Raw genomic sequence first — 22,330 nt, forward strand, 5'->3', positions numbered from 1 at the left:
TGCTGCAAAATAAATGTATATGTTTTTTTGCAAGTCATTAGTAGCTTAGCGTGAGAAAGCAAACGTAGTCCTTTTCGCGAAAAACAGTTATGCGTAGAACAGAGACAATTAGCAAAAATAAAAGATATTTAACATGAAAACAGTTTTTTGAGTAATTGAATAATACTACAAAAATAAACTTCTTCCCACAATTATGAAATCAGAACCTAAAAAAAATGGAAGGCTATATTTCTTTAACACTAGCTTCTACAAACTAATACATATATTTATTAATAAGTGAAAAAGGAGAAAGGTACACACAAGTTGATTTTCAATTATAATTCGTTTACTACTTTCAGAAAGAATAATCTATAATACGAAACAAATTTCCGATGATGAAAATAATAGTTTTAACCTAATTTCAATTTACGGATAAACAAATTTCGAATATCTCTTGTCATTTGTTCATTATTTTTGACGTTGAAAGTAAAATGTATCAAAACTTTATATTTGCAGAATATACTAACATCATGTGCAAGTAAATAACTATACTTTGTCCAGGACAAATATAGAAATTACTTAGGAATTCTAAAAAAATTTCATTTCATGAAAATATTGATAATATGTACTCAAAATGTTTTCGCTATTTAATCTACTAATATTTGCCTCTGTTTTAAATATTTTCGAATTTATAAGATTCGATGTATATATTTCATATTACATATTGGGGTGATAATTTTTTTTCCGTATTGATGACTATTACATCTATTTTCTAAATGTTTAGATAACTGGTCTGTCCTATGTCAGAGTCGTGCTATTAACTCGTCCACGTAGGCCATGGAGTTGGTCCTGTCTCAAATTTGGCAAATTTGCGCCGTCTTTGATATGCTTTTTATGAACATCGTCGAGTTGTTTATATTATAATACTGTGCCACAATGTTAATAATTAGCAAGAATCTGAAGATTCTTTCTTGGCAACCTGGATTTCAGAAAATCTTATAAATTTGAAATGCAACCGAGCCATAGCCTCTGAAATATGTCTCGCTATTGTTCAAGTAGATGTTATACTAACTCCCGCATATAATCTTGAGACTACAAGTACTGAAGAATCTGGGAATATGGTTGGACTAAAAGCTAAAATTCTTAAATAATGTTGTGGAAACTATTGAAAAGACGTCAAATCTTATTGGTATGCTACTGAGGCTAATGTCAAATGTAACAGGACCAAAGGCAAGTAGAAAAAGAGTACTGTGCTCAACTGCCTACTCAACCACATGACGACTTAAAATCACGTAGGAACCGATAAAACTACGGTTCGAAATATCCTTATGTTTGGATGGCGACAGCGATAGGAGAATACCAACAACTGGATAAGAGTACTCATTCAAAACTTACCTGACTGGATCAACAGGAGATACGGTGAAAAGAGTTTCTACCTTACAGAGCTTATCTGTATAGTTTCCACAGCATTGACGGTCCAATATATCTATAGTGTAACAACATCGATGACGACGATCATAACCTGCCACTGCCATCGGTGGAACACACAAAGAAAAATACTTTTTGTCACAAAATCTTTATTTCTGACCCCTAAACAGTACAATTGCTACTGGTACCAGGGCCTAAAATTTAACAAAACAACTAAAATATTTTAAATATAACAAAAAATTAAAATCAAATTAACAAATTTCTTATTTTAGTCAGTAAATATTTCAGTCTATTTTGAGAAGACAATTTTTTAGGTCACAGCACATTCTTTTCACAACATCTTATTCTGTTATTTTATGCGGTATTCTGTTAAAGATTTCAATATTTCTGTGTAAAGGGGGGTCTTGGGCTTTTTTTGTTCTTACAAATTTGTTCACTAGCTCTTTCTTCTTTCTTGTATTGTGAGAGTGGCAGTTTTTTAACTACACTAGAGTTGTTTGTGTTTTTAGGTTACGATTTTTTAGTTGATATATTAGCTTTACTTGTTCAAACTGTTCCAGTTTCTCAAAATTTAAAATGTTAAAGTTTCTTTAAAAATTTATAGTGGGGGTGCTATATGGTAGTACTTAGATTATTTTTATACACTTACTTTGTAGTCTCTGTAATTTTTCTAATGATTTCTCAGGCAGATTTCCCCAGCATGGTAGTAAGTATGTAAGGTATGGCACTACAAAAATTCTATACAGATAACTTCTAGCAATATTATTTAATGAGTAGGCACATCTTCTTATGGCTCCCAGCATTGGTACTATTTTCTTTACGACTTTATCCACATGGGCACTCCATGACAAGTTGGCAGTAACTAATAATCCTGAATATTTATATACATTTGTCTTCTCACACTGAACATCTAATAATAATTTCAAATGACAATATTTCTTGTGGTTAAATTTTATTAACATGTACTCATTTTTATTTATATTTACATTTAATCTATTATGACACAGCCACTTATAGTATAATTTTAGACCTTTGTTCACAGATGTTTCAAGTTTTTCTTTTGTGTATCCGGATCTAACAATTACAGTATTATCTGCAAACATATAATACTTTGATTTGAGATTTACTGTAGACTCTGAACATAGAGTAGATATTGCAGTGGTCCAAGTAATGACCTTTGTGCCACTTGTACATTAAATTTTTCTTTTTACTTTCAGTTTAACCTATTACGGTACAGTACTGTCTATTTGTAGAGTTAGTTCTCATTAACTGGAGTGGGAATTTGTTTTCATATAGCTCTATGTTCACTGTATCAAAAGCTTTCTGCAAATCTATATACACTGTAGCCACATACTTATTTTTATCTATTTCATTGCTAATGTGTGTTACTTCCTTTCTGAAATCCATACTGCTTTCTATCAAATCCAAAACTGCTCTGGACAAAAGTCACGAGTCTTGCTTTGATTACCTTTTTCACTATTTTTGATATATACTTAGCAAGCAAATTGGTCTGTAATTCAAGACATCATCCTTGGGACCTTTTTTGTGTATAGGGATTATTTTTGCTACTCTCAGTTCTTCTGGAAATTTGCCACTTAACAGTATTTCATTGGTTAGTTGTACTATTTTATTTCCTATTTCATTAATCAAGAGATTTATATCTTCCTTTGATATGAGGTCGACTTCTGGTCAAGCTTTATTTTTCAGTTCCTTAATAACTTCCTAGATTTCTCTTAAGTTTGTCGTCTTCCACTGATTCATAATTTGTTGTTCTTCTTTTTTTTGGAACTAAGAATTTCCAATATTTGATGCAAGTTTGAGTCCAATGCTCGAAAAATGTGTATTGAATTCTTCTGCTATTTTAGTATCATCTACAATTTTTACTCCGTCTCTATTTATTAATCTCAATTTAGTTTTTCCAAGTTTCCTTTGAGTCGCCATTTGCTTCCAAAATTCTTCTCTCCACATATTGCTTTTTAAGGTATTTTCTCATGTTGTTGACTTTTTTTCTTAGTTTTTTAAACTCATTTTCAGGCTCTTTATTTTGCACCTTTTTCCATCTAATGTCCCTAACAAAGTCAGAAGCCTTATTTGTTGGTTGTCTGTAAACACTCCATATGATACAATTTTCCTCCATCCGTTTAACTGATAACATATTATAATCATCCAACTATCTACTTGAACATTGTGTTGCTTAAAATTTAGTTCGTTCTGTAGAGATGGCCGAGGTGGAGGAACCAGTATATATATATATATATATATATATATATATATATATACTGGTTCCTCCACCTCGGCCATCTCTACAGTTATGGATTGCTGTATACGAGTGAATTTTGAATAGGTGTACCTAATTTTCATATAACCAGGTTCCAGTGAGAACTATGATATGAATGTTTCTGTCACTGCCATTTTTCATTATATGCTGCAGATATTCCATCTTATTCCTTAAGTTTCTTATGTTTATATCAACATAGTTAACTATTCTTTCATTTTCATATGTTTTTCTTTTATTTTTTTTTTAAATTGTTTTTCTCTTTCTTATTTACATTTTCAAGTCATGTTCTCTTCACACTCTCATAACTGGATCCCCTTCATTTTTCCTGAGAAAAATCTTGACATTTTTGTCGTAGACTGTTCGCAGCTTATTTCTCTTCTTAAAACCTAATGCTTGTTTGAATAACCTTTGATTTGCCTGCGTTAGGTCTTCATTAAAGTAGATATTTCTGTGTGCGCCCTTCAAACCACACTCTTGTAATTTTATACCTTTTGTTTCTTTCACTCGTTTAATCACATCAAGTTTTAGTTTATGATCGGCAAATTTCAGGGGTATTGGTGAAGTATCTTTATTAGTAATTCTGTAGGCTTCTACTATGTCTTCTTCTCGTGTGTTGATTTTCATGCATTTTAATACTTGTTATTATTTTTTTAGGTTCGTCTTCAGTTTGTTTTCTTATACCAACAACCACCAGATTTTTTTGTTTTTCTTCCTGTTCTTGGTTAATCAGTTTTGTTTCTAGTACCGGCAATCGTTGTTTTAGGGCTTCGTTTTCCATTTTCAGCTTCTTCGTCTCCATTATTACCTCCTGGAATGCCAATTTCTGATCTTCAATAGCGTCCGATATGTAATGCATAGATGTCTTCAAATTTTCTGCATCATCCTTCATTTTCGTCAGATGTTGACATAATAATTTCCTATTTCAAATTATAAAACATTCCACAAATGTAATCCAGAGATAAAATCTCTTGTGTGTCATTTAGTTGAAGAATACAAAAGCTCCTTATTTTTACTTCGGATTACCAAATTTTTTTGTCTTTTATCAATGTGACTGGGAAGAATCATAAATTTAGCAACTTAAATTTGAGGTTTATTGTATTCATTAAGTTTTATGGTTCACGATCTTAATGGGAACCCATATCATAGATGATTGAGTCCGGGTGTCCCTAGAGTACCATCAAGGTATCAAATTACGTACGTTATTTTGTATTATGTCACTCCAACGACCATATTTATAGAAAATTTCCCAGTTTTTAAATGCGGTCTGTGAAAACATGGATGTCTTAATATTCTGGTGTACTTCGAGTATGTTTGTCGGATTATTCAAACCACGTTCAACTACCTATATATTATTTAATAGAAAGCTTATTTAAAAGAAGTTTTGATATTTCAATAGAACCATAATTGGTTAGCCCGAAAATACATTACATTTTTGTGAATGTAAATAATAAAAACAAAACGATTTATTGCCGTGCACTCTTAGACAGCGGAAGATGCTAGTCGATGAAAGTAGTTTGTAGCGAATAGGGTGCAGGAAATACAAAACATGGCAAACATTGGTATGTGGAATCATAACCGTTCGGACTTAACCCTGCTGATTTGCGGCCAAGGGGCACATCAGTGGAGAACTTTCTGGACAACAACTTATGATGGATAGGCCCAGAACGACTCATACTAGAAAAGACCAATTGGAATATAACACGATGAGAAGAATTTCACGATATACCAGAAGCAAAAACTATAACTTGTGTAATTCTTGTAAATGAATTATTAGAACGTTTCTCGTCATTCAATAGATTCTTGAAGTTATTATGTTACATTGTAAGATTTGTTCACAACTGTACAAAAAAAGTTTTAAAAATAATTTATCGAACCGATTAAATCTTAATAATTAAGCTTTAAAAATCGCAATTAAATGCGTGCAAATGGAAAGTTTTCCCCATGAATATGAATGGAACTCTTTCACCACGGAATTCTTGCATATATTTAATTAATCAATGCATCAGCTGCTACAAAGCTGAGCACAAACTTCTAAACTATGATGACTTCGCAGATAGTAGGTTAAATAGATGTTCTCTATTTGAATTTGTTGGTACTGATTATGGGGGTCCTTTTTTGGTAAAATACCGGAAAACTAGGAGTGCTAAATTGACCAAGGCTTATATTTGTCTGATCATTTGCATGAATATGAAAGCCATGGATATCGAGTAAGTGTCAGAACTTACAACGGCAACCTTTTTAGCGGCTTTTAATAGATTCATCTGAGAAGTGAAGTAAAAGTAATATCAGAATCATCGACTATAGAAAAAATAAAATGGCATTTCTTTTGGCCAACTCCCCTACGTTTGTTGGTCTCTGGGAAGCCAGGATAAAGATCATAGTTTCGTTTAAAAAGGGTTTTTAGTAACAGATATCCAACTTTTGAGGACTTCAGTACATTATTGACTCAGATAGAAGGTATATTAAACTCTCGCCCACTGTACCCAATGTCTATTGATCCCGATGATAACACAGCACTGATATCTGCATAGTTTCTAATCGAACGGACTCTGACTATGCTACCTGAATTTGACCTTTTCGATATCCCGGAAAATCGCCTCCATAAACGGCAGAAACTTCAATACATGGTACAGTAATTATGGTCCCGTTGGCAAGTTGAGTATCTGAACAAGTTGCAGAGTCGTCAAAAATGGAGGGCAACTTGCCATAACTTACTAAAACGTGGCTCATTGGTTCTCGTGAGGGACGATAAAATATTCCATCCAGGTACCGATGAAGTTACTTGAGTCGTGACAGTGATAATGCGTGGTAGTGAAACAAAAAGTGCCTAGAATCACATTTGTATATTACCAATTGAAAAATGAAAACTTTTTAAAAACATTTATTTCGACTTCAATAAGTTCAAACCAATATTATCGGTACCTGGCACAGACATTAGATTCACGTTTAATAAAAATACAATCATTGTCAATGTTTGACACATTTTCTAACTATAGTTATTGTTCATCATTATATCTGTTACTGTGATAATTTCTTTGATTCAAATATGTTTTTGTATTAGAAAGTGAGTTACCAAAACGAATTGTTATCTATATTTATTGTTTGAAAGAACGTAGAACATAGGGGATCGGCATGTTTTGATATAATAATTTCCCATTTGAAATTGTTTAAATTTGATAACAATGGAACAAATGTAACCCAGAGAGAGATACAATCTCTTGTGTGTAAATCAAGTAACCCCAGGTGCGAACCATAGTGATCTGTTAGTACTTTAGTTGAAGGCTGCAAAAGCTCCTTATTTTTACACTCCATTAACGTATCCTCTCGGATTACTAAATTTTGGTGTTGTATTAATGTGACTGTGAAGAATCATAAATTAAGCTACTTAGATTTAAGGTTAATTGTATTCTTTAAGATTCATGGCACAAAATTTTAATGGAGACCCCCACAATAGACGATTGATTCTGGGTGTCCTTGGACACTTGAGTTCCATTAAGGTATCAAATAACGTACTTTATTTTATGTCGATATGAGTCTAACGACCATACTTATGAATAATTATAACCCTTCTTACAACAGTAAATAGATATTTTGTTATATTTTAATACAACGAATATGGTCAACTATCATTGGTTAGCCCGAAGATACATTACATCAGAGAGAAATTAACACCATGCTTACTGCTGAAAACCTTGTACCGACCCTGCTGGCTTCTAGGAGAAATTGGATTTCTGCCATGATGATAAAAGGAATTAAGTTAAAAATACTAATCACTTCTTTGGCTCTCCGCAGATATATTTTGGCCAGCCATGTTTAAGTATAAAAGATATTGTCAAAAAAATCTTCGAGATCTTATACTTTTGCAAAATATTAGGTTAACAGTTCGAAAGCATCGAAGCTGTCACGTCCAGCCAAGAATAAGTTTAGCTGTAGTATATCAGACAATAAATAAACGAATATCGATTTGTCAAACAATAATTCATGTATTGATTTGTTTGTTACAACTTATTTTGAGATATGAGGAAAGAATTGGGTTAGTAAATAAACGAGAGTCTTTATTTTGGAATATATTTTCAACATATTCGATCCAATTAGTTTTTTTTATCTTTTTTGTACACACTCTATTTCTTATTCTTTCCTTCGTCTTATTATTCTTAACCTCAATCTTTAAAGTCGAAATTAATTATTTTATTGCAGTTGGAACATTGTTTACAGCTCCTTATCAAACTATTAGAACTTTAATTGATACTCAACTATATAAATGTAAGCTGCAATATTTTTGTCACTTCTCCTCAAATTTTGTATTTATTCGTCTTGCACAGTATTGTATGGGGAGAAATGGCAAAGAAATAGAAAATGCATTGTAAATCAAAGATTGGAATGATACTCCATACTTTTCTAACCATTTATATGCAAAGTGTTATTAGAATAATGCAGTGCAGGCTAAATGCTAAATCTACGACACTATTTTCTAAAGCCGCTTTCCAACAATTTGAAACTATTAAAAAAATTCATGAGTCATTTGAACCTCTTCACATTCTTTTCTTACCGTTGACAGCTTCTATAGGTACAACAGACTTTTCAACATTTTTCTCTCGAATGAGCATTTGCATAAACTGAGTTTTATAGAACCAAAATTGGCTTGGATGGAAGACATATAATTGTGACGCAAATATATTTATATATATATATATATATATATATATATATATATATATATATTATTAATATATATATATAATTATAAAATAGCGAATTTCTAAAAATATATTATTTCAATGAGTGCGGCTGAATGCAGCTCTTTTAAAAAGAAAAACTTTCCGATCAACTGACGTTCTAGGCGTCTGCAGCCAAACTCGGCGCTCATGAGCCACGTCTGTCTGTCAAGTATTACTTGTAAAACTACTCTAGGTGGGATTATATTCGACAGCTCGGAAGAGTAGTAGTAGTCATGGTAGTATCGTGAAAACAGAGTCAGGTCAGCGACCTTCTTTCTATGCTATAGAAGAATTGCTCTTTTCTGCACTGAATAGAGCAATTGATGCTTGGAAGCCGAACGAGCAATACTCCAAAGATGAACTAATATGGTCCTAACTGTAGCGACAGCGCAAGTTACACATCAGCAGAAGAGATTTTGTTGAAATAAAAATTGAGATTTGTTACTTTTGCCTCCAAAAGCTTAACAAAATCTATAATTTATTTATATATATATTCTCATTACATACACATCTTAACCTTATCCGGTGTAGAGACAATTCAGTCACGTTTGATAAAACATTCAAATAATAAGATTATTGATAAATACTTAATTTGAATTAGAAATAAATAAAGTCAATAGTTTATTCCCATGCCATATTCTCCTTTCGCTGTGAATGACCACAAATAATAAAATTTGGCATGTCTAGCTTGTTATGGGTAGCTCTAAATGATAGTTGATAGTATTTTGTTGATGATATTTTTAACAAATCAGCGTAACAAAATCCATTACCGTTTCGAAACAAAAATATGAAATATAAATATAAGCTTAACACAATGACAACAATTTAATGGTCTTGACAAAGTTGAAAACATTGGATCAAGTTTTAATTGGAGTAGATTTTATTTTTACAACATTTAATTAAAAAAGTCCAATAAAAATGTAATTACGAAAGGAATTATGCTGCTTTTTATAATGAAAATGTCGGATGAATGAAAAACCTGAGAAGTCAGTGTCGCGGATACATTAACAAAATAAGATGAAAAAAATCATCAAGCTCGTTTAACTTGTAAATTAGAAACTGAAAGGGGGAACATAAACCAAACTTCAATCAATTCTTGATAAAAGTTGGCATTAAATCATTTTGTCACTGAAGTACTGAATACATTAAAAATGATCAAATACTTTGATGAATAATTAGATAGATAATTATTCACAGTGCTTGTATCGCGTAGAGTTCACATGGTTCATCCTTTCGACCCTCCCCGTCCTGTATTTTCTTACTTTATTCCTCTCCTGGTAGAATAAAGTATATTCTTCAACTGTCATTATTTTGCTTCTAATGTACATGTATTCCTACTCCAATTTCTGATAATATTGATATTTTTTTGACTCCCGCTTTTCACAAATTCCTAGTGCTTGTTACAGTTGCTTGGTTAGGAACTTCTCTAAGTTATCTTTGTATTTGAATATGATTACTACATTGTTAGAATAGCGAATAATTTTTATTTCATTGTCTTCCAATCTGCGCCCTCTTCCAGACTGCTTTACCAAGTTTCTTATATCATCCATTATGATTATGTTCACCTGCTTTAGTTAGATAGGTGTGCGTGTCTGTTTTATCTCCTATCTTCTTTCTCTATAATAATATTGAAAAATCTTATATGTAAATATTGTAGGAAAATTTTTCATATTACAAAGTTCTGAAAATCATGAATACGAAGTCTCATACAAAATCGAGAGAAAATAACACACTTATGTGTCTCCTATTCAGTCACATAATACATTTAAATAAGTTGAAGCTCTATCAATTGGAAGTTACGTTTCCCTCTTCTATGTTATTTGTTGGAATCCCTCAATGCACAACAATCAAGGAAAATCGAGTTATCGATATTTTGTTAACGTTATTTACCAATTTAAACTTCATGGATGGAAGGAAGTGATGGAATCAACAGTTGATATGTTATTATTTGATATATACAAAATATTATATTCGCATGTATCACAATAAAATTAATTGAATTCAGGGATAGAAGTGGTTTTTATACATACACTTTACAATAATGATAATATTTTTTATATAAAACCACGAGAAGTTGAAAGTTCATTCAACTAATGTTAAGACTAGGAGTCCATAACAAGATTTTTGCAAATTTATAATGATGTAGTTAATGCTGAAGAGCATCCAAATTGTTGTGGTAATGTGGCAAATCATCATTCCAACCACACCTCTATTTTGTGAGGACCTTCCCTTATATCTGGTTACAGCGGCTCTCAAATCTTTTTGGTCTATAGTCTATAAAGGTTCATTTTTAAAGCTTATATATGATGCTGAAAGGATCGTTTCATGAAATTAGTTCGGCAGAACATTGAGCAAATTGCGAATATTTAGTACGATTTTCTCGACAAAAATTATTTATTGAACTTGTTTTTAATATTGATTATATGCTCGAGTCAAATGTCATTTCTAACAATGATTCATTGTTCTGACTTGACATATTATCAGGCTTCTGCTGAATTGATAACAAAAAGTTTCGAAACCATGAGTTTATTTTCCAATTTCTTTTTATGTTTAAGTCCATCGTAGACTGTCGTCAATGGAACACATGTTTCATTTTACAATATTTGTGATATTATCAAACATAAATATAATATAAACATAATAATAAGGAAAAATATCGATATTTATATTTTGTAACAACATAACAGTTCCATTCCATGTATTAATATTAATTTTGTTTCATTCAACATAATTACTAAAACGTTGCCGATAAGACCTAACCAAGATATGTAAGGATTTTTTAATTGTCTGCTGTAAAACTGATTCACAGGTCATCACCAGGAGTGAAAAATAAACGTAAAAAAATTGAGAATTATCGTTAATGTTATTATTCATCGTTCTGTATGACGACTGACGCGTTCTTGAGCTAATCGATAGCTACTCAATGGAAGCTCGTGACATTATCGTGCTTTAGGCGTAGCTTTCCAGAAATTCTCACCATTCAAGGAGCCCAGCCACAAAGAAACTAGAAATGGGTTGGATGCTAAAGTACAATAACGGCAATGAACATACAAGACCTAGTTGGAAAGAAGTATCTAGATTCTCACCCTCAAGATATATTGGGCCTAATGGAACTTGACCGGATAAAAGATTTTTTATAGGAAAAAAAACATTTATGGAGAGAATTACTAGCTAAAATACCGAATTGCCATCAATGACTCTACTGTTTCAACACCTGCCAAAATCCTGTTTGGATATAAAAGTTATTTAGTGAAAGGAATTCAGTTTAGCAACAAACGACAAACCCCACCAGGTTCTCATAGAGAACCAGATGAGGTTTGTCGTCCCAAAGAAGTAAGTTGTATGGTTGAAATGACAATAAAGAACGCTTCTGAATGAGTCAAGGTATCGGGGTCTCTCGGCACAGTTTTAAATGTGAACACAAGCTTGACTCAGGGAGATCCATTAGCGACAACACTATTCAATTTCTCACTGGAAGGTGCCGCAAGGAGGAACAAAACGAATCCTGGAGGAACTATTTGCAATAGGCTCACACAGTACCTCACCTATGCGGATGATATTGATATCATGGCAAGATTCTCTCTTTCAGAAGCGGTTGAGAAGGTCGAGCCAGCACCTGCAGCAAGGGGACTCAAAATCGATTAACAGAAAACCATATACATGAGAACCGACCTATCAAACAACGTTCCAAGTCAGAGAACATCGCTTCCCTGTACGCCAACAAATCAAGTAACTTGGGGCCTGGATAACTTAAAATAATGATGTGACAACAAAGAGCAAGAGTTGCTGCAAGGAACAGATGCTTCTAGGTAGTCCAGAAGTCCAGAGAGTCGATTTTGAATCGCTGGTAACGCAAGATTTTTGCCCTGTTTAGGAGAACGGTGCTTGGAGGATCTAGAGTAATGCTGAGCTGAGACTATAAGGAGAACCGCACCTTCTCTGGTATTAAGACGTTGAGGCGGACCTGTTCCAACTAGGGGTCTGACGTTGGAGAAACCATACATGGAGAATTTCGTTATAAATGCATCAGGAATTACCAGTAGAGGAATTTATCCTTGGTTATTACTTCTCGTAGATTCACTGGTATACAATATTCTCAAAAGGGATGATAGTTGACATCCATCTTCCACAAGAAGAAGATATAAAAAACTTTGGAATCAGGTTGGATTCCTCTTATGGAACTGAGACCCAGAAACAATAGTAGCAGTACTTACTTCTGCTACCAATTGAAGTAGAACAAGTTCAAAACAAACCAAGATAGACAGCATCCAGCTGATTTGAGGATTGAGTAAATCTTAATGATTCAAATGAGTGGTATATTGAATAGGTAGTTCTTAGTTTGAGTCTCTTTTGTGGGTTGCAAATAAATGTGCGTCTTAATATACTCGTCAGAAAACCATAAATGAATTAAATTCTGATTACATCTATAACATTCAGTAAAATATATAAAAATATATAAAGTAACTAGGAAGTGAAGTAATAAATTGTGGCTTATGTATATATTCTAGTATATTCCTTTTAGTTTCTACTGATTTGGATGTTTTTTATTCAGTGCCATTTCTTTTCATATCTCTTCCCAATGCAGGTTCATGTGGAACAATATTGGAAATTATATAACTTTTTTAATTTCCAAAGTTTAATTTCGATTGATATTTTCCTCTTTTTTCAGGATATTCCGCAGCATACTTCAACTTTAACATTCATATTGTTGGCATGGGATAGATATAGGTATATCAAGAAGCCACTCAGACCTCGTCTCCCTGCATTCGTCTGTAATGTTGGAACTTGGTTGACTTCTGGTTGCTTAGTACTACCATATCCCATGTATATAATGTATATAGATTTGGGGGTAAGTAAGTACAACTCATCAATAAACTTACGTATTCATTGGAAATAATATACTAAGTGAAAATCTAAAATAAAGGACCACCCCTCATATTTAATATACATATAATAAACATCCAAAATCTGTGCAATCAGAAATACATACATACATACATTATATCTGTTAAATGTAAGTTTTGACGTTATTATGGTTTTATAGTTCTAATATTTATTCCAAAGTGTCCAGTCAATGACGGTAAATAAATTCTAAACTATATATTTATCCCATACAGCACCGATTTGTATGGAAATTTAGAATTAGGTTCTACTTTCTCTCTATTCCTAAATCTACCCTATATCGAGGGTTATTTTTTCTTTTTCAGGGGTAAAAACAATCCCTATATGAAAAAAAAATTTTAAATTCAGACTGAATTATATCAATTGACAAATTTAATTATAATTTATGATTTCTTAACAGCTTACTATTCACTTGGCCCCTAACAAAACCACCCCTCATGTCAGATATCATTAATAAAATAATAATTAACATGTTATTAGGCAGTTATTTAACTGATTAAACAGTATCGATTTGCACGAAAATTTGCATTTAGGTTCAATCTACTTTCTCCTTCAGAGTTAAGCTTGTTCCGGGGATTGGTTTCTATTGTATACTCTAAACTAAATAAATAATTTATATTTATATAAATTAATATTAAACAGTTTTGACCCCTAAAAACCACTCTTAAAATAGTTATCATTCGAAAATTTATATTAGGCTCTACTTACTCCTTACTTTAAAGGTCCTTTTGTACTTGGGGTTGCTTTTGAATTTTTAAGAGTAAAAACTACCTCTATTGAAAAAATTTAAATTCTGATGAGTGGTTAATTGAAATCATATTTAAATATATAGAAATATTGTTTTAGCAACTTTTATTTCAATAAAAAGTGAATTTAAATGATAATATTATTATCAGAAGTGAATATAAAACTAATTTTTATTCTACCTCATTATCGTCTTCCTCTTCGACTCTTGGACTACTTCTTTCCACCTCATCTTCGATTTCTAAATCTTCGTCATGGTCCATAATTGGTACCATACCTACCGATAACCACACGCAGAACCGCACCCTTTTTCGCAACAACAAAAAATAATTTTTAATAGCTCTTCAGGTGTAGGTTGATTCAGAGTTTTGATGGGTTGCAATTTACATTAATTTTGTAATTTTTTGTGAAGCTAAGCAATTTTCCATTTTTAATAAAGATAAACACTAATCATCTCATGACAAAATTTGAAGGAATATTTTTTACCTTCACACACATAGAAGAATTTAAAGCTAATTGGAAGTAAAAAACAACGTGATGAGCTAGACTGGGCTGGTCTATATTTTTAATTCTTGATGGTGATGCTTTGCTAGGTTTTTGTCTAGCTGCAAGACATCTTTTATTTTTCAGTAATCGTGATTACTGCTGACTTGTACTCAAAAGCTTGCTGCTTTTCTTTGAATAATTCTTCATTTTCTATAACCAAAAAAAAGTTTTTGTGATATTTACATCTATAGACAAAGAGTTCGTTGCTTTTTTGCACATTCCATTAGATATTAATGTTTATATTAATTGTATTGAGGTATGTTTGTTGTTCTTTAACTTAGATACGATTTGTTTCTAAATCATTCCTTATTTCGTTCAAATATATCTTCATCCAAAGATGCAAATTTTTATTATCAAGAAACTATATAGGTACATATGTTATATTCTCCAAGTCGCTTTAATTTTTTTAAAAACAAATTTATTGAGTTGCAAAACTTACGTGAAATGAAAAATTCACTACTCTATAACTACTTTCCTAATTTATTTAAATTCACCGGTTACTTTTCTATTTCGTTTCTTCCATCACGCCTTTTGATCTCTCGCTGCTGAACAAGCTCGAATTTATATCAGGGAGGACATAAGAGGACCTTCTTAGAAATTAAATCCTTAAAAAATAATATGAAGAACTCGCCACCGCGATAAAAAAATATCAAAAAGGGGAATATCAAAGACGCCGCCGCTTTCGGCGTATTGACCAAATTTTAGAATTTCATTATTACCAGACAGGACCGTCTTCACGTTCCATGTCGTGAACAAGCTCGTAACAATATGATACATTAAATAAACGTCAGCATTATTTCATGGATTTTGCCACGTAGCGACTTTCCGAAGAAAATACGGAACGCAGCGCGCGAAACAATCAATTCATTGCAAGAAACATTTGATCTACTATTAATTTCACGAAATAGACCTGTGTGACTTGATACCTTAAGATTGTGTCCTCAATTCACAAATAAACACTAAAATAAAGAGGTTATGTATGATTTGTAACATTATAATCACTGTGGGACAAGAATACGAGTTTATACTAACTAACGGAAAATATACTTTTGAGGGTTGGAGTATTATGAAGAATCAAAACTAAAATAATTGTGAAGCCAAAATGTTGCAAATTTTATCTGTTAATTTTATTTTAATTTGCACGCAGTTTGAACTTAGATTTGAAATTATCGGAATTCTGATACATTCATGTGAACTAACTAACTTGACAATATTTTTTTGTAATTATCCATCAGTCCAAAAAAGACATTTGCTGTTTAGGAGAGAAATTAATATGCTTTTGATGTTTGTATAAATTTATCATTAAGGCTTATCGTTTATATGCGTAGCAACCGGTAATCAAATGAAACGTGTAGTGAAACAACAAATTTGTCAAATATTTGAATTATAGCGTTGGCAACATGAATTTGCATATTATTTGTTTTTTATAATCTCAGTAGTTTTCAAGTGTATTAGTTGAATGCATACTACACTATAAAAAGCCGCACAAGTAATTGCTTCAATCGAAAATGAATTTGGTCAGCGAGCTGCTATTAGACAATTGGATATGACCCACGTGGCGGTTCGAAGAGTGTACCAGCGTTATGAGGAGACTGTATCCTTTCATTGGCTACCTAGAACAGGTAGAAGGCGATTTATAGACGCTCGTGATGACCGCTTCATCCACAACATTAAGAAATCGTCACCTTAACGCCGTTCAAGTGCAACGATAGCATGAAGTGCGAGGTGTAACTATTAGTCAATAGACAGTAAGATGAATACCACAGGAAAATAACCTATTCCTTAAAACACCATTGAGTCCAAAACTCACTTCAGCTCATCGGCAAGCACGTCTGCGTTTTGGAACTATAGTGATCTGTTCTCAGAGACCAGAATTTGCCTCCATGGTAGCAACCTAAGAAAGAAAGTGTACCGAAGACCAAGAGAGCGATTTTCAGATTCCTGATTTTAAGAGCGGAGTGCATATGATTCCTATATGATGTGGGGTGCAATTTCTATAGGAGCACGAACCGAGCCTATGTTTATTTGTAGGTGCGACGAGTCTTCACGGAAGAAGAGGTTTAACGGCTGATAAATATAACGAGGAAACTTTAGCAATTCATGTGGTAACTTACGTTGACTATATTGGAGACGGAAACACCGCTAAAATCGGACAAGGGGCCAGAAACAATAGCTAAGATGATTCGTTTATGTGAACATCACAGAATAGTTGTATGACTACATTAGTTTTTCAATTTTACAGCTGACGTTATTTGTTTTTATTCTTCAAGAAAACAAAACAATATGGGATATATGCAGATATAGTTTGAAGACATTCGAACCCTCTCTGTTGAATGTCGACAAAAAGGCGACTGGCTCTTTCCTGCCCATTCGTTTGCTCTGCTTGGAGTCAGTCAACTTTGTCAGTTTCATGCAAGCTTTGATGTGAGAGCAACATTTTCTCAGTTTTTTCCAATACCCGAATTTATACATTTCTTGGAAAGTTGAAGAAATCAATTGAACGAGAAGACAGAACGAGAAGACAATTGTTTCCATTTTTCTAAAATCCCTTTTGACGTTTTAGAAATTAATGATGAAGAGGAGTTAATTGCACCATTAAAACCAGGTGAAAGAATATACAGTATTATATTACCAATGAGGAGTTTTTCAATATACTATATGAAACTCACACCAGAATAGATCACGGAGAAAGAATATGTATGCTTAAAGAGTTGCAAAATAAATACAGAAATATTATATAGAAAATTGTTATTAAGTATTAAAATTTATGCAAACAGTTTCAAACGAAACACAGTGTTCATAATGGTGTATCAAGATCATTTGTTTGTTCATATAACAGGTACGTGTTTGCGACTTCTATAAACTCACAAATGAAAATGGGATCTTCAAGCAGCTTTACACACGTAATCAATTCGTAGTGAATTCGTAGTGTGTAAAAAAAGTTACTTTCTATAGATGAGATTATTTTCAAGAAATTTCACCGTAAGAAGCAAATGATTCGAGAAGCGGTGGTAAATCAATGCAGTTGTGAAAGCAGTGCATTAATGTGCAGTTCAAAGTGTCATAGCGGCTTAGGCTATTATATTAAATAAGATTTGAATCACATAGTTTAGTAAGTTTTTCATTCCTATTATTTCATTTTTTCATTTAGAACATACTATATAATTAGTTTTGAGCTTCTATTATTTTCCTTTCTCATTTTTAATATTTTGTGTGTTATGAGCTTTTAGTCATTTCTCTCAGAAAGACGGGTGAACATTTTATCGCGACTAAATTACGCAAAAGAAGATATAAATATCAGACATATTCAACATTTACCATTAGAGTATGGTGAATGTCGACATTTATCGGTGCAAGTCAGAAATAAGGGTTTTTAGCGAATATTTCGGACATACACTAAGCGATTATGTGAATGTTGATATTCACCGATGAAATTCGACGTTATCCAGATTTTGGTATTTCACCATAACAGTATACTCAATAATATTTTCCTTAAGACATAATGACACCAGAATATTGTAATTTCTTGGGTATAGAACAAAATTTCTCTCAGTATATCGTTTCTGAACTGTCACTTGTTTTTGAATTTTACTAATAATTTTCAAAACTATTTTCAATATCAATTCCTTTTCTTCGTCTGTCATATCAATTCCAGATGCTATTTCATTGACTGCAGAATTCAATCACTCGATAGAATGTTGCAACGTATCATTTATGCAAATTTGCCAGGCGATTTCTCGTGAATGGTTAGGTTACATTCAACGTAATTGGAGTTTTTGTTCCAGGTTGGTTTACACAATACTCGTAGACAAGAGTTATGTCTTTCTCACAATAATGCATTTGTTTGCCTAACCCCGCATATTTTGTTAACTTATTTATAGGTTCAATCTAAAAGGTCTGGTTCAATATTTATTATGCAATTCGAATAAATATTTTCATACCTCCCACAGCTTCGTCCAATATATTTCAACATCTGTTTTTTGTTCATCTATCTTCAAGACTTCTTCTACTTTTCTACATATTACTAATGTCTTTGTCTTATACATTCGTTTCTTCTAGTATTTTCATCATAAGGTCCGAAAGATGGAGGCAGAGTTTATTATTATATGTATATCTCTGTATAAAGACTTTGAGGATCAACAAGGATCAACAAAAATTATCTGTCGCTGAGACTACTTCTGAATTCAAATGTTGTTCGATAGAGGCATCTTAAAGGAGAAATGAATATAGTTATAAATGTGTGAAAAACGATTATTTGAATATTATTCCAACATTATCAGTTCTTTTGGATTGGGCTATTAGGATACCGATGAAATTTGTCCTCATTACTTTGAGTAACTTCACAGTTGTAACGTTTAAACCCATAGCTTTATTTATTTTAACTTGTTGAGAGCATGCTAAACTTCGCTATTTAAAACAGAGCATTTGTCGATTTATATCGATACAAAGAAGTTTTGTTCTAGATGTAAGTATACTGGGTATATTAGAATTTTCTCATCCAATTTTGTTATTTTGTTATATTATAGTGTTGCTTATTCTCCTTATTACGTACAAGAGTGTGTCTCTTTTTCCCACTCAACTTATAGAATTGACTCTTCTTTTGTTTTATTTTCGTCGATGTGATGTTTTAGTAATCGTAATCGTTGTTCTACCAACAATTCCAATATTTGTCCAGTCACCATGTCTGGTGAAAAATATTATTAATAAACATAGATTACTATATTTTTGAAGGTTTACGCTACATTATACATGTACTTTTGCGTATATATAAATTATATATATATATATATATATATATATATATATATATATATATATATATATATATATATATTAGAATTCTGTAGATACTTATAGAAAACATGCAGTTGACGAATAGGAACAGATGATATGTGAGTGAAATAGATGTTAAGAGTTCTAAATTTGAGCATATTCTATAGATAGTATCTTCGCTAGATTTTCTACAAATAGGATAAATGCGAGTCAAACTACAGTTGAGGATACACTATTTTGAAGCGATTAGAGATTAGAACGAAAATCGATACATTTATCTACAAATGAGCTGTGCTTTGTTTAACGAGGAACGTTTCTCATCAAATGGCGAAATTAACCGAGAAGACTCAATATTTCATACCAGGTCGTTTGAAATGGTCAGTTAATTGTAAGCGTTTGACAAAATATTTTTATGTGATAACAAAGTTCATAGTAGTATATATAATGTTTTGTTAATGGATTAAGGAGGCATACAAATTCCTATAGAATATGGGTAACTTGACACAAAGAAAGTGTCAATCAAAGGAATATATAGAGAATCATTTTAATTCGGTTAACAGATTTTTTCTTCCACAATCATGAACAATTTTTTTTCCTTCAAAATAGAGATTAATCGTTTTCTTTGAGAGGATTGTATGATGTTACGGGATTAAAACAGATTTTGTGATCCAATTAATTATTGGGTATAAATAACAGATATAAAATAAAACCTGAAGCCAAAGGAGAACCCAAGGAAGAAATATCTAGTCGACTAGATTATGTAGGGTGTTCCAAATAAGGTTAGGTTATGTAGAACACTAACAAACATTTGAGGAGTGCTTAATGAAAAAATTTCACATAGCCCTATAGAAAGCATTGAAGAAAACAAATCTATACATATTTTTCACGACTTTGTCGAAGCTACTAACAGCATTATAATGAAATTTGACACAACTATGTTTTGGAAGCTGTTACATTGCAAAATTTGTTGATATATCTGACTCTACTAGAGGGCGCTTCGGAGTATGATTCGTACCAATCAGTATTGGACACATTTTCGAAGCTAGATTTATTGGTCAAAATTTCAAGTGAAAATAATTCTTCGTCTAATTATTCCTCTTCAAGTACGATGAGTAGCAGTCTACTCTCTTCCATTCTTCTCTTTAATACCAAAAAAGCAAACACTATTTGTTACTGGGACATAAATCCAAATTAATCTTGCAAAATGAGCTCCTAGTTTATAAAATCATCTTCAAGCCAACATAGGTAGCTGTAAAGTATAACGCACAATCGCTGACGCACCGTAGTTTACACCCAATAATAAATTAGAAAAGAACAAGTAAATTCTTTCGAAGAAGATATACATGCTTACAGTGAACGAAACAGACTTAACAACCAGAGATTAAAAATAAAACCATTAGACTCGACCTATTGTTCTTGAATATATATATATATATATATATATATATATATATATATATATATATATATATATATATATATACATATATACATATGAACACAAAATAATTATCAAAGAACAGTGAAGAATGATGTCGTGGAACATTAGTCCCAAACATATTCAGACTACATAACAACCAAGTTGTTTATAGTATTAATTAAAGTACGTATATTTCAATATAGTTACTAATTGCTTTTTCTTCAACAAGCTTTTAGTTTTGTGGTTTTTGTGAATTCTGATACTGAATAATCATAATATAATCGTTTGAGAAATCGAACATTCAAGTTACATGGAGAAGAATCTAGAATATTCTAAAAATTAATACGCGAGATCATATTTGGTAAACATCTGTCAGCATTTATTTTAATATAAAAACACCTTTATTGAATTAAGTAATATGTGTTTTTGTGTTGATGAATTTTTTTTAAATAAAAATTCGAAAGTTAAATATATGATTGGCGCAATCGGACTAGGATTCGTGCGGTCGCGAATTTTACGCATAGTACGGTGAAAGACTCGACTAAGTATTTCAATACAGAAGCGCGAATCTCTACGTTTTCTTCGAAAGACATCAGATCGCTGTGCCAAGTCTCCTTACTTTTACAATTTTGCCTCTTTTCACATTAAATTTATCAATCAGTTGAGTAAGGAAGAGATAATTTATTAATATTTAAATACTAATTATTTCCATACTGTCAAATATTTTATTAAATACATAAAAAAATTAATATAAAAGAAGAGAAAAATAATCCAGATTCATCAAAAATGACAACGGTATATCCAAAAATACATACATTATTCAGAATGATCATGATATAAATAAAATATCTAAAGGAAAAGCAGAAATCATGGTCGGAAATAGGATAGAATTAATTAGACGGCCAAAAATTAAAGAAGGACTAATACAACTAATAATAATATTAATAATAAATCATAACAATAATAATTATTATAATAGAAACCATTTTAATTATCTACGAAACAACAATTGATGAATGAAAATAATGATAACAAAAACAATACTAATTTTCCTAGTCAACCAATTAATATAAACCCAATACCGACGCAACTACCCAAGTAACGCCCAGGTGTTTGGACCTAGAAAAAATGTTGGTAGGTAATTTTGAATATTTGAAAATGATAATGATCAAGCCGTAAATTTTCGGAAAGAGAATCTATCCAATCGGAATTTAATAAAAAATACTTGAAATAAATATTACTTCTAATAATTCATTACCACAAAGTCAAAAACTAATAGAATCAAAATTAAATCATTCTAAAGAAAGAAATGAACAAGTAGAACTAGATCTCGGTAGATTATTTGAAGAAGAAGATAATGATGATCAATTGAATGTAACGGAAAAGAGCTCGGAAGAAAAGATTAATGGTAAAAGAAATGAATAATGATACAATAGAAGAACTAGAAGTAGAATTATTTGATAAAGTGAAGTTAGACGTAAAATTACAATATACGGGGTTATATGAATTAAAAGTGAATAGAAATAATACTGAAATTGAAAT

The 22,330-nt window shown here is 31.8% G+C and overlaps 1 protein-coding gene across 1 annotated transcript in view; it reads left to right on the top strand.

The window, feature by feature from the left end:
- LOC130901654 (prolactin-releasing peptide receptor) overlaps positions 1 to 22,330 on the top strand; it is a 404,435-nt gene that overhangs the window by 205,035 nt on the left and 177,070 nt on the right. Inside the window, exon 2 of the mRNA XM_057813176.1 lies at positions 13,073 to 13,252. Within this exon, the coding sequence (XP_057669159.1) occupies positions 13,073 to 13,252 (180 nt within the window). The remainder of the gene's footprint in view (positions 1 to 13,072; positions 13,253 to 22,330) is intronic.

Source organism: Diorhabda carinulata, chromosome X (genome assembly GCF_026250575.1).
Source record: "Diorhabda carinulata isolate Delta chromosome X, icDioCari1.1, whole genome shotgun sequence".
Lineage (NCBI taxonomy): Eukaryota > Metazoa > Arthropoda > Insecta > Coleoptera > Chrysomelidae > Diorhabda > Diorhabda carinulata.